The sequence below is a fragment of the Labrus bergylta genome, chromosome 19 (genome assembly GCF_963930695.1).
Source record: "Labrus bergylta chromosome 19, fLabBer1.1, whole genome shotgun sequence".
Classification (NCBI taxonomy): domain Eukaryota; kingdom Metazoa; phylum Chordata; class Actinopteri; order Labriformes; family Labridae; genus Labrus; species Labrus bergylta.
This window is the reverse complement of record NC_089213.1, coordinates 14,399,736-14,413,751: the sequence shown is the minus strand read 5'-3', so window position 1 is coordinate 14,413,751 and position 14,016 is coordinate 14,399,736. Positions and strand designations below refer to the sequence as shown.

Sequence of the window (14,016 nt, the reverse complement as noted above, 5' to 3'; positions counted from 1 at the left end):
GCACACACACATACACAGACACACGCACACACACAAACACACAGACACACAGACACACACTGGCTGGCACTATTCTAGCTTCTGAGCCGAGGAGCCAGAGTCACCACCACAGCTTCCAGGAAGAACAACCACAGTCACACTGCACTGCATTTCCCACGGGGAGGGGAGGCTGGAGGGAGGAGAGAGGAAGGAGGGAAAGGAGCGATGGAGAAAGAAGGAGTGGAAGTGTGTGTTTGTTTGTGTGTATGTTTATGTTGGGCAAGCCGGGTGTGTGGAATAGGCAGACATAGCGGTTCAAGCTGAATGAGGAAGAGGAGGGCCAAACAGACAGGGAGGAGGAATTATCAAAAAAACAGGAAGTAAGAGATTTGTTATGTGCAGTGTCTTTCCTTCAGCTAACACAGATGTCATTTTCACACCCAGTGGCCATGTTGTTTAAAAAGTTCCGATCTCGAGGATGCAGAAAAAGACTGCGCCTTAGACACTGAAAACCTGGCCCAAAGTCAGTGATGCAGTATGCATCTGCTATTTAGAGGACACAATAAAAAGATATGCAAATATAAGTACGTTCATTATGGACTTCCACTCTGCCCATCAGACACACAGGGACACACAGTAGCACTCCATCTACTCAATGAAATAATATTTTTGCATTTGCTGATTCTTTCAAATTGAGTTTATAATGGGAAAAAGGGCTGACGGGTGTTGTTTTCCTTGTCTTCTCTCATCTTATCATTCCTTTTGACATGAGGCCAATCTGTTGATGTCAGAATATTAGGAAAACGCTCAACGCTTCCTCGCCTGTGACACCTCTGTAAGAATCCTGCTCAAGCCGCACACCACTGGAGAATTCCAGCTGAGACAGACTCCAAGCTCTCCACGCTCACTCCAGAGCGGTTTCTGTCTACAAAAAGAAACACACGCAGAATCACACATGACACACACACACACTCTCATGCAACAGAGAGTTAGCTGTTACACGTAACTGTGTGCCACCTACAATCCAGCCCACAGATATCAGTACAGACTGTCCATTAGGCACATATCGGATAATAAAGCCATTGGTTTCCTGCAGAAAAAATAAGTAAATCAATATTTACAGCCTACCAGTAAACAGAACAGTAGTTAACATAGATCCTGCCTGATCCAGTCGGCGTGTCTGGAGATTTTAATAATTGACAAGGATATGCTTTTGTTGACCTACTGCGGAAATGTCTCTCTTAAATTGGAACGGCGCTTATGGTTTCTGATGTTGTGGGAATGCTTCAGTGGAATATAACTTCAATCCACCATCATCATAAACTCCTCAAGAAAAGTTTGGAGACGTTATTTAGGTCAATTATTTTGCCCCTTTAACAATTCTAGCTGGTGTTGTATTTTCTATCGTTGGACAGCCTGATTAGTAACATTTATAATGAGGTATAATTTAAACATGTGGGTAGCACCCCCCAAAAAAGTGCCAAAGTCCCCTGCAATATTCTTCTGTTGGTATTCACTCTTGTTTTGAGTTGCTTGGTGGAATTGATGATTGCAGTCTCCCACAGTAATAAGCCAAAAACAACACAATACTGGCCGTTTTTACACTTTATTAATTTTACACTGTCAGGGACTTCAGTAGCGTGTGGAAGATCCATATGCAGCCACAACAACTTGGCACCTCCTCATGCTGATCACATTTTGCTGTGGGATGGCATCCCATTCCTCAACCAGGAGTTGTTGAAGGTCAACCAGCGTGGTTGTGTTGTTCAAGTGCTGTCAATCAGGTGCCAGTCATATATCTGTAACTGGCACACACCTGGCAGCACTTGAAGCTCAAAACAGGAGTGAATACCAACAGAAGAACATGGCAGGGGATTTTGGCACGTTTTTTTTGGTCGCTACCCACACGTTTAGCTCTGTTGCTCATTCCACGAATGCACGATCCTTACAAGTTATACATGTTGTACTGGTGACTAATCAGGCTTTCCAACCATATAAAATTCAACACCAATTAGTATTATTAAAGGGGCAAAATAAGTGACCGAAATAACGTTTCCAAACTTTTTTTGAAGAGTTTATCTAATAATAAAAATGAGCCGGCTGAAGTTCTGTCTATCTAAAAAAAAAAAGATTAAGACGGAAATCTGCCACGTACGTACATGTCAATGCACCAGCCTTGGCTTTTAAAGGGAATCAGAGCTGACACTCTTTTTGGTTTGATTCTTGTCTTGTCATTATCAGCTGTTTTTTCATGTTTGCAAAAACATTTGAAAAATTGTTCAGGAGAAGGGATCTGCAGGCCAACTGGCCGCCAGTTGTTCATCCCTGTTACAGAATATTTCCTACTTCAACTAATTCATTGTTGCTGCAGTTTCTTTAGGATGCATCATGAAAATCGCCTGAAATATGTTTGAGGAATCTGACTTAGGGAATCCATTTAGGGACACTGCTAACTAACTGCTATACCGCTGAAATGAACTGTTAGCAGAAGCTAACTGCTGGGAAAATAATTAAATAAAAACATGGCTACCGCAGGAAATGACGGAAATAAATCAGCTGTGAAAGGAGCTGAGATAGCCTCAAGATCCTCGACAGTATCTTGTCAAAACCAGTTTTTAACTGAATACTCTGCTGGCACAAAGCCCCGGACAGCTCTTTTATTTCAGACCTTTTTCACTTTGTGGGAGAAGAGTGAAGAGTAAATTCCATTTTTCAAATGTTCTTTTAATTGATTGTAGGTTCAAAATACATCAAAGATTTACAGCCTGCTGCCAAGAATTGTAGTCACTCTGTCGACACGGAAATTAAATTACATTTAGTAGTTTTCATCTATTGAAAAACCCAAAGGAAACGCCCAATTGATGAGTGGTCTAATGTTCTTTTTTGCGTGTGCAAATGAACATAAAATAAGATGGGAATATGCCCTTTGAGGTTTTAATGGAATACTCGTGCTGCAACATATTGGACTGTTCTGGCTTCCACATTGTCATTAAACCAGATACTGGGCAGCTCTTTTCTATCCCTTTCTTAATCCCCCTTTACTGTACATGTATTTTGTTGTTTCAATGACTCTCTGACACCCCTCACAGTCTGATGTAAACTGACCCACTTAAGTCCAAACCATCTTTACATCTGAGACAGACAAAGCCCTATGAAACACATTGGTGTGTGTCATAACCACTAACTTTGTTGCAGTACCTTTGATATAGTTTTATACCTACCAGACATTGGGTTGCAAGCTTTGAGAGAAAACATAGGTGATGCACATTAGTTTAATCTGAGTTCTGATCCTATGGGCGACAAGAACTCAGGAAGGTAGACTGAGGAACTGACACAGAAGGGAAGAAACACGGAGGCCCTTTCTGAAAAGCCACAGTTCAGTATGAGTGCGGACTTTTCAGTAGAAAGAACCCTTGTGGTCATTCAGAAGGCATTTTTTGGGTTCATCTCAGCAGACTGAACATTTCAGCATGGATGCTAACTTCCAGATTTTGTGCAGTATGGTTTGGATTCATCCTTTCAGGAAATAAGTTATATCTTAACAACCACAATGCTGTGCGAACTTTAATGTAAAACGTCATATCACGGGGAAAAAAAGTAAACCAGGATGGTTGCGGCCGGCTCGGGCAACGCGTGTTTCAAATGTTATGTTGAGAAATTGTTTACATGCAATGTGAAGTTTTGTATTATTTACTGAGCCATCGTGCATATCACATCTGAGTTGGAGTGTCGATAACATGAGGTGGGCTAATGACGCCACTTCCACACTGAATGAATCAGCAGAAGTAGGAACAAATATCGGCCTACTGTGCACACCTACTAAACAGTAGGTCCTAACAGTAAACAACATGGATAGACGGGACTGTTCACTGTCAGACTGTGTAGGCACTTCACGATTCAGAAGCACCCAGGGACTAAATAGACCAGGTAATTAACTACAGGTGAGACTAACAAGACACAGGTGAGGACAAGGAGGGCAATCAAAACTGGAGGGAAACAAGACAAAGGGAGGAAATAAACGGGAAAGCAGATGAACATACACACATTTGGATACATTTTATCAAGTGTCAAGTTTTAATATAATCAGATTTCACAATCAGAATGTAAAACAACATATTGAATGGGTCTCAATGACTAATGCACATCGTCAGTGAAAGTATTGAGAGCTGACCAAAGGTTTATTTTATCAGTTGGCACATATGTACTTCGGATCTGTTTTGGTGACTGATTGTTTACTCATTTAGCAACTGGTTGGCATCAAGTCCTGAACAGAAATGACCTTATGTTGAAAATATTTAATAAGACACCTTACAAAGGAGACAAAGAAGAACTTATATTTTAAAAGGGAGAGGCATAATTATGCTAAGGGAATTTATTAGACTATAATAGTTAGAGGAAGGTGCAAGATGTTGACGTTGCACATCTATGAAAAGCTTTATGAGCTGCTACTGTGAACTCCCTGCTGTCAACACACAGCAGTTCCTTTCACGTCTGTATGGCTTAACCGGAACTAAAACGATACTTTGTCCTTTCTATACAACAGCCTTAGGGAAACTGATTCATTCTATTTACAATTTTTCCCATGCGACTTCCTATGTGTAAGAGAACAATCTCTCCAGGAGAAGCCCTGAAGGCTTCAGGCTACTAGGGGCCAGTTTTGTTTAAAGCAGTTACCGGCCTGTGTGTCGTAAATATGTAATGTTTAGAGAATTATCAAAATGTTTTTTTTATCAAAAGAAATAGTTCTAAACACGCTATTTAGTCTTGTGAATGAGAAGAGACAGCATTGTTACTCTAGGAGCACACGATGACTTTTGAAGTGTAATCAAAGGTATCCACACACAACTGACCTCTAATAGTCTCTTTATAGCTGATAACAAGGTCATACTTATTAGGTTTGGCATAACTTTAATTATGGTTTAATTTGTATTAACTCTACTAAATCATGTAAACATAGACCTGAAAATGTCCCTTGTAATCAGGGGGCTAAATGCTTTTGTCAGACCATTCCTGCTTTAAGCACCTGAACCCTATGGCTAGACTTTGTAACCACACATGTTGACAATGTATCATGGTATCTGTTTGGTGTGTTGCCTGTATAGAAGACTGCAGGGTTTTAAGAAGGCTGAATTGACTTTGATTAAAGCCATGATGAGCACACTGGCCACAGCAAGGAGGGGAGGCACACATTTAAGAATGAGCTGTGAAAGTTTGTTTCAGTGACGTAGGATGTTTAAAGATGCATTGGGGTGGCTGTGGCTCAATTGGTAGAGTCGTTTCTCAACTGGAAGCTCGAGGGTTCGATCCCCAGCTCCTGCAGCAACATGTCCGACGTGTCCTTCGGCAAGACACTTAACCCCGACTTGCTCCCTCTGAATGGGATTGGTTACTTCTGATGGTCACGTGACATAGCAACCACCGCCTTCAGTGTGTGAATGGTAGGTGTGACATGTGGTGCAAAAACCCCTAACCCATAAATAAAGGATAAATGTATTATTAGCTGAAGTCCATGTACCATTTCAGGCAAATCTTATTATAAACAGGCTACACACACACATATAACCTAGCCCAGGGCAAAGGAGAAATATCACAACATAATGGATACTGACCTCTGCTGTCAAAAGTATACAAGTGCAGGAATAAAGACAAACTGTTAAGAGCTTTGCTGCTGACATCACTCCCACTTGAATGGCAGATAATTAACAACAACATCCTTCATATGTTATTCAACATGGATTATTTGGATATGTTTATTATAAACAGTTGTTAGTGTGATACCTTAAATATGGATATGTTTTAGATTTGGGCTTGGTTTATAGTGTCAATTTTGAGAAAAAAAAAAAAATCTGTAAAGTTTACAAACTATAGGTACAACATTATTTCAGCAGTATGTATGTGCACTTGAAATACTTCAGATAACATAAACTGACCCATATCAAACCATAGTATTAATGATGAAACATTCTTAAACACAGTAGGGCTTTGTATATATCACTTTCAAACAGTTATTTTTATTTGATTTAGACAGCTGTAAGTGTGTAAAGCACGCCGACAGTTCTTCAGGGTGAAGCCGGACACAACATTTGCCAGTTTAACAACTTTAGGAGGAGCAGGCATTGTGATGACACGCTTGAAATAGCAGCGGCGCCTAGAACAAATAGAATAAACACAGCAACATTAACAATAAATGTTTTCAAATTTGTGTGTGAGCATTATTGTAATAAAACCTGACAATTGTATTCGTCAGGTTCAAAAAGAAATTTGCAGACAAAAATCCCTTTGAATTGCTTTTGTAAGAGGTTGAACTGCACCACCTCAAGTCATAAATTAGAGTCAAGAGCCTCTTTTACCTGTCATTTTTCATACCTCCCAAACTTATATTAAAAAAAAAAAAAAAAAAAAAAAGTGATAAAGTAATTAACTCAGGGAAAACATCAAGTTAGATCAGATCTAGAAAATTGAAAACAACACTTGCCTCTCTTGACCACGATATGATACATAGAAATGCCGGCACCATAAATCACTTATGACTGCAACTTTCAACCAGAAGATGTCATCAGGTGGTCACCAACTTTCACTGGATGTTTCGACCCTGAACCATAACATCCTCCAGGTGCTGCCTCCTCCAACCTGCGAGCATGCTGCCTTCCTACTATTCCTAGGGGTGCAAGTGTATTACATACAGACTGCACAGAGAAACCCCTGCAGCTAACTTCCACTGGGAATAGCCAGGCCTGCCACCCTTTTTCCCTGCACTGCTGGACCAGGTCAAAGTATCTGGTGGCTTTTCCTCTCCTTCATTTCCCACCTGTGCAGGTTTCTAAGAGTTGGAAGGGTGTCATACACTGACCGAAGCAGGAAAGAGATGCAGAAGGGCTAATGGCCAAAATTCCTGATACAATGTGACGTTGATATTTTACTTCAGTTTTTTTTTGAAAATCACATTCTCGTTCATAAAAAAAAACAAAAAAAAATACTGTACCAGTAGTCAGGGTTAGAAACGCGTTCACTGGCGTATGCGTAGAACTGGCAGTTGGCATCCTCAGAACATTTCCTCTGACATGTTTTTGCATCATCCATATACTCAAAGCCAATGTCAGAACCTTGAAAATCAACATCTTCTAGAGCTTCCTTTATCCAGCCTGTTTGTAGAGAGAGGAACAGAGTTAACCTTCTCCTGCTAATGAATATACAGGGATTCAACATCAAAAAATAAACTCAAAGGTTATCTCAATTAACACTCGTGTCCTAAAAAAAAAAAAATTGTTTCTTTGCAGTGGAAGTTCACATCACAACAGAATTTAATATGAAAGAGTTTGCTTATTTGGGCATGCAATAGGCCAACTAGATGAAAATGGTTCAGGTTTGATTTGTATGTGAAGGTTCTCAGTCACCATGGTCCTGGTTGAAGTTCTTGGAGATTTATAACCTTACCTCTGAAAGTCTGAAACTGAAGGTGCACTTCAGAGGAGAAGTGAAGCATCTTAAGAACTTATACCAATCATTGATTTATTGAATTATTAAATGTATTGTCTGGTTTTTATTTAAAGTTGTCTGTTCATAATACAAAGATTAAACATGACAAACCCTGCTTTGGTTAATTTGTGTTTATAGGCTTAGAGGTCTGGCAGAGTGCTGTAAATCAATCATCTTTCATTTTTATGAAGTTACTTAAGATATCACAGTTTACATATATGGTGGGTTCAGACCACACTTCTTATGCCTTCATTTACAGAGACTTAACTTAATCCACCAATGAACAAGGACTCTGTACAATGGCAAAGTAAAGCTCCCTTTAAAAAGACAGAATCCTTGAGTGGAATCACACTCATTGGGTCTTGCTGACCCAAGAAAGTGGGAGAGAGGAAGAAATCTTATGTGATCGTAATAGCTGACATGTTTTATATGAAAATATTTAAAAAGTTGACGGCGTGAAGCACACTGTCAAAAGTGTGTGGGTGCAAAGTGATGTGTTGCATCTCTGACTGTTTTGCTATTAACGCAATGTACAATATTGGTGTTAAAGGAAGAATGTGCGACATTTTACATACAACAGAAATCAAGTTATGTCTCTGAGTCCTGACTGTCGACAATGAGTGAGAAGCGTGAGTCCCCCCGGCTGTGTTGTTGTTGGAGCCTTGTTTACATGGACAGGACACCCGACTCTTCCTGAATATAAAAACTGTTTCGTTCAAGGACTAGAGAAAAGAATAACATAGCCTACTGACTGCTTATTTGAATGTCACAAGTGTTTTTAAATCACGGTTATTCTGTCACTTTATAGGCAAAGTGAAGCTACAAGCCAAGTGTGCTTTCATTAGCCTGCTAACAACAATGCAGGCCACAGGCAATTGAATTTCAAGCCAACTGAAGTTATAGATCACTGAAGCATAAAAATGTACCTACAACTGATTGGTCTGAAAACACCTCGGGTTAATGTTGATCAGTGGTACTTACTGTTATCGAGCTGACAGAAGCGTTCTGGTAATCCAGAGGTGACTCCTGCTTTAGCCACGGTCACCATTTCATTTACGTTACTCTTCAGGTTACACGTGAAGCTTTCACTACATAAACAAAATGGATATATTGGAAAAATATATATTTTAAGAAAAAGTACAGATCACATTTTACGAAAAATTACTAAGGCTATTTTTCAGTCATATACGAAACTTCTTTTTCTGTGACAGAAAAACAGTTACAAAAATATTTCCCTCCTTGAAAGACTTCTGTCAAACAAACCCTACCGTGTAAAAGCAAAGAAGGTGCAGGATGGATGTGCGGAGCACAGCATCTGACAGTGTTCAGCAGAGGAGGCGGGCAGAGCCTGTAGGCTGTTTCCTGGGATGGCAGTGTTGTGAAAAAGCTTGCCCTGACAGGCTGAACAAAAGACGGGCAAAATATAAGACAAAATGAGAATACAATTATCTTTTAATTTAGTTATACGTTTTAGTGACTTTTTCTGTACCTGTGTCAAAGTTTAGGCCCATTTGTGTTTTGTGGGAGAATCCAGACACTACACCAGTCTGCCCTAAAACAAGAGGTGGCCTGGGGATTGTCCAGCTGAACTTGAGGTGACACTTGTACCTTAAACAGACCAGACATAACAAGGTAACTGTTGTTGAATTGAATTTTAGAACCTAGAACTTGCGATTACTACCGTAAACTGCAACATACACTCACGTTTTTAAATCAGCTTGAACACATATCCATATTATCATTGTGGCACTTCTAACCTTAAAACCTTGTTTACAAGCACATACAAAAGTAAAGTAATATACTGCCTCAGTTTTCTTAGCTGCACATGCACTTATTTTACCCATACATGAAGAAGAAGATTTATTCGCGAAGGGAATTTCAGTTTTACACTATTATTGAGACATGCTATACACATGCACAAACAGGATGACATGCATTAACAGAGAGATGTCAGAGGAAGGGGTTTGCTCACAGCGAGCAATTCTGGGCTGGTGGTGAAGAGGGGGGTTGGATAGTGCCTTGCTCAAGGGCACTTCTGCAGTGCTCAGGAAGTGAACTGGCACATCTTTACTAGACAAATTTCCAGACTTGGTCCGCAATGGAACTTGATCCGCTGACCCTCCTTTTTCCAAACTGAGTCCCTACGGACTCAGCTACTTCCACCCCACATAACATTGTATGATGCAATATATTGTGTTTAATGTTTGTTGTAATGTAACACTATGTGAATCCAGTGTACCTGATAGTTTCTGATGTGAAGACATTATTCATAAAAGTGAAGAACTGACAGGATGGGTCCTGTGTGCAGGCTCTCTGACAGCTCTCATAGTCAGCTGTGAATAATGTCTGGTAGTCTGCACCAAAGAAGTCGACATTCTGGTAAACCTTAGACAGACAGGGCTCTAGCAGACACACAGAGAGATAACAGGAGAGGGGAATGTGATCATGCAGCACCATTCACAATATGTCCGGTCATTATTTTAAACTGTAGTCAACTTACGTGGGACTGGGTTGCAGGGTTTCAGAGAGAAGCCTGAAGTAACGCCCAGCAGTGGAGCCCTCTTATTTGGCACTCCAGAGGGAGTGGACTTCAGGTAACAGTAGAAGTGCCTGTGGAGAGAGGGGCAGAATTGTTTTCCTTTTGTGTGTGTGTGTGTGTGTGTGTGTGTGTGTGTGTGTGTGTGTGGCACAGCTCTGACAGGGTTATTGAACTACATGTTTGCAGAGAGGGATTGCATAATTCCCACATTTATTGTAACAGCAGGACGGCATCAACTTCAAACTTAAAAGTAACTTCTTTATGTCGACAGTTTTAACTTTTTGTCATGACGTCTTTGATACTGCAACTTTGAGAATTCAAGACTTCAAAATGTATTTGAAGGGTCTTGAAATGTTTTCTGCTCATTACATTACATGATTAAAAACACAATACTCATACTTTTAATACTTATTTTGTTATTTCCTACCTGTTATCTCTGGTCCAGTCTGACCGAATAAAAGTGAAAAACTGGCAGGAGGGGTGCTGGGTGCAAAGGTGCTGACAATGCTCAGCATCAGGAGAGTAGAGATGTTGTATATCTGTTCCTGGGAAATCCACATTCTGCTGAAACTCTGCATTACACTCTAAAGAAAAAAAACACATTTACAAAATGCTCAAAAATAACTACACACACATGTAATAAACACTAGCACACATACAGAAAGGGGTATAATTGACACTAAGACACACAACTTTTAGTGTAATATTTACATTGTGTGTGTATTACCTGAACTGAAGCAGAGGCCGCACAGGGAGAGCAGACCCAACAAAATCAGATAGGTTCTCATCATCGCAGTTTTGATGACACTCACAGACAACAAAGCTTTTCCAGTCACAAACACAGCGATGAGATGCTCTGGAGCTTCAGACTGGCCAAAGGACTGGGCCTCAACCTCTGAATTTATATGTCTGATCAGTTAGTTGCCCAAACTGAACCCAGGCTTTATATCCACTGCAGCCTTGATTGTGGATGGAAAACAGGTGTGCAGAAGGAGGTGGAGCCGCTTGACCAGGGGTGCATTCAAATTGTCTTTTTTTGCTAAGGAAGGTTCCTGACTGATTGAAATGGCCTACAAGCATCTAAGTGGCGGGTAAGAATTTTTTTAATATAATAATAATAACTTTATTTATATAGCACCTTTTAAAAACACAGGTTTACAAAGTGCTTTGACAAACAGCAAAAACAAGAACAAACTAAAGCAAACACAGAAGAACATAAACAACAGCAAGAATAAACAAATGTAAAATACTAAGAATAATTAAATACAATTCAACAGAAAAGAAACCAAAGTGCACAATAGCCAAGAGACATATATAACCCGACCATCACAAGAACCATTATAAGAACCCAGGAAACACAAGAACCCAACAACACGAGCTGAGACCAAGAGGACCAAAGATTTAAAAAGATGTAAGAAACTAAAAGAGCTGAAAAAAAATAAATAAAAAGATAACAGCAATAAGAAGGTAAGAGCAGTAAAAGAAATAGAAACAAGTGGTTAAAGGATCAAAAAACCCAAAACTATAATATTAATAAAAATACAAAGTAAATATAAATATAAAACATAAATAGACAAAGTAAGTAAGATAAGAAATTACCAAGTTAAAACACAAGAGGAGATTAAGATATGAGCATAAATACGAGATAAAACCATAAATAAAAGGATAGCAAGAAGTAAAAGAAGATAAAAATAGTAAAACCAGTAAGAAAAGACATTAAGAAGACGACATCACATAAAAGCAAGTCTGTAAAAGTATGTTTCAAGAAGGGATTTAAAAGAATTGAGGGAATCTGCGAGTCTTATCTCCTCAGGGAGGTCGTTCCAAAGTCGAGGGGCCCTGACTGAAAAGGCCCGGTCACCTTTACTTTTAAGTCTCGACTTCGGAACAACCAGGAGGGCCCCACCTGAGGATCTAAGACTGCGGGCTGGCTCATATGGTGTCAGTAGCTCTGTTATATAGCTTTAAAGTAATAAAGTAATGAGTAAAATATTAAAATCGATCCTAAAACGTACAGGAAGCCAATGTAATGAAGCTAAAATTGGAGTGATGTGATGTCGTCTGTTACAACCAGTAAGAAGCCTAGCTGCTGCATTTTGGACTGGCTGGAGGCGAGACAGTGACTTATTTGTGATTCCGGAAAAGAGGGAGTTACAGTAGTCAAGTCGGGAGAAAATGAGAGCATGGATGATCTTTTCAATTAAAATTGTGCCCTCCCCTCTATCTGTTGCTAAAAGAAGGTCATTGGTTACCTTGAGGAGGGCAGTCTCTGTGCTGTGACAAGCTCTAAAACCGGATTGGAATTTCTCAAAGAGGTTATTTTCAGTCATAAAAGATAAAAGTTGTGTTGAAACCACCTTTTCTAAAACTTTTGATAAAAATGGAAGTTTTGAGATTGGTCTAAAATTGGTAAAATCAGTGGGATCAAGGTTGGGTTTCTTTAAAAGTGGTTGGACCACAGCATGTTTAAAAGCAGAGGGAATTACACCTTCGCCAAGGAACTATTAATAATGGATAAAATACTGGGTCCAACTGTGTTAAAAACCTCTTTGAGAAATGTTGTGGGAATAAAATCAAGGCTGCACGTAGCTGATTTCATGTGGGTTAAAATTTCAGATAAAAAGGTCAAGGACACCGGCTCAAAACTGCTAAAATAACTGTTAAGTTCCCTGCTGGTGTCTAAAATACGGTCTGGGGGGATGATTTGTTGCCTAATGTCCTTGACTTTATCAGTAAAATAAGTTGAAAACTTCTCACACAGATCCTGAGAAGGATTAGTAAAATAAGGGGGGGGGGGGGGGTAATTGATTCTAAAACCTTAAATAAAATTCTGGGGTTAGAATGATTGACTAAAATCAGATTAGAATAAAATGCTGCTCTTGCGCCTTTAACTGCCTTTTGGTATTGTTTCATTGAATCTCTCCATATTTCATAAAATACATGCAAGCCTGTTTTTTTCCATTTTCGTTCTTTCCTTCTGCAGTCTCTTTTTAGATCCTGAGTCAGTTCGTTTAGCCATGGCTGTGGAGCTCTGTTAGTTATTTTGTCTTTATAGGGAGTAACAGAGTCCAGCACAGTTTGACAGGTGAGATTAAAAGAGGAGACCAGCTCCTCTGTGTTAAAATTTTGGTAAAAGGCAGTTGAAGAGACAAAAATAAAAAGCTCCTTAAACTTGCTAGCAGACGTAGAGTTCAAAACCCTGCTGCGGACAGGTGCCTTGCTAATAAAAGGTGGCTGAGATAAAACCATTCTGAATAAAACCAGTTTGTGGTCTGACACACAGATATCCTTTGTCTCAAAGTTGTTAGGGCTGAGACCACTGTATAAAACAAGCTCTAGTGTGTGGCCCTTAGAGTGAGTGGGTTCCTGTATTGCTTGAGTAAGGTTAAAAGAGTCTATAATATCCATAAAATCACCCGCGAGGGACTGAGAGGGGCAACAGTCATGTATGTTAAAATCACCTAAAACAAGGATTTTATCATACTTAGAAATAAAATGTGATAAAAACTCTGAAAACTCTGCAATAAAAACATTGTTAGGTCTGGGTGGTCTGTAGATGATTAAAATTAACACAGGATCTTATAAGTTAACAATAAAACCAAGATGCTCAAATGATGTAAAATGAGTGTGGAAAATTGGAGAGCATTTAAAATCTTTTCTATGAATAACAGCAACGAGAGACAGTCTGCAGGTGACGTGTATAGGGATAGTGAATTCAGTGCTGTGGTCTGTGACAGTAGAGAGTGTATGACAGTTATTGGAGGACAGAGAAGAAGGAGAAAAATAGTGACACCAGGTGTGAGGAGCAGGGGAGGGGCTTGCTAAAACATAATTTTAGCGAGATTATGTTTTATTCAACATAGTTCATTCACTTAAGAATGCTTTTTGCAGTTATATATCTTGCATAAATGTAATAATTTTCTTCACACAATCATACTTAATTGGGATTAATGTTGAGGACAGGAAGGTGAGCGTGAGCAACCATTCTCGATGTGACAACCATTTGGTTTCACTTTTCTTAC

At 39.5% G+C, this 14,016-nt stretch overlaps 1 protein-coding gene across 1 annotated transcript; it reads right to left on the bottom strand.

Annotated features, from left to right (window-relative positions):
* Positions 1-5,970: 5,970 nt before the first annotated feature.
* LOC109990904 (coagulation factor XI) lies at positions 5,971-10,919 on the bottom strand. Its single transcript, XM_020643176.3, has 9 exons — positions 10,722-10,919; positions 10,422-10,578; positions 9,956-10,065; positions 9,695-9,857; positions 8,945-9,063; positions 8,724-8,856; positions 8,437-8,543; positions 6,962-7,121; positions 5,971-6,127 (listed from the first exon to the last, which is right to left on the bottom strand). Exons 1-9 carry the CDS (start codon positions 10,783-10,785, stop codon positions 5,977-5,979), a joined length of 1,164 nt encoding a protein of 387 aa, XP_020498832.2. The 5' UTR covers positions 10,786-10,919; the 3' UTR covers positions 5,971-5,976.
* Between the last annotated feature and the right edge of the window lie 3,097 nt (positions 10,920-14,016).

Excerpts from the sequence above, each read along its gene's own strand:
- LOC109990904 (XM_020643176.3), bottom strand. The coding sequence starts at position 10,785 with ATGATGAGAACCTATCTGATTTTGTTGGGTCTGCTCTCCCTGTGCGGC. Across the intron at positions 9,858-9,955 it reads ACCCTGCAACCCAGTCCCAC|AGCCCTGTCTGTCTAAGGTT; the intron begins GTAAGTTGACTA and ends TGTGTCTGCTAG. Across the intron at positions 9,064-9,694 it reads TTCACATCAGAAACTATCAG|GTACAAGTGTCACCTCAAGT; the intron begins GTACACTGGATT and ends GGTCTGTTTAAG.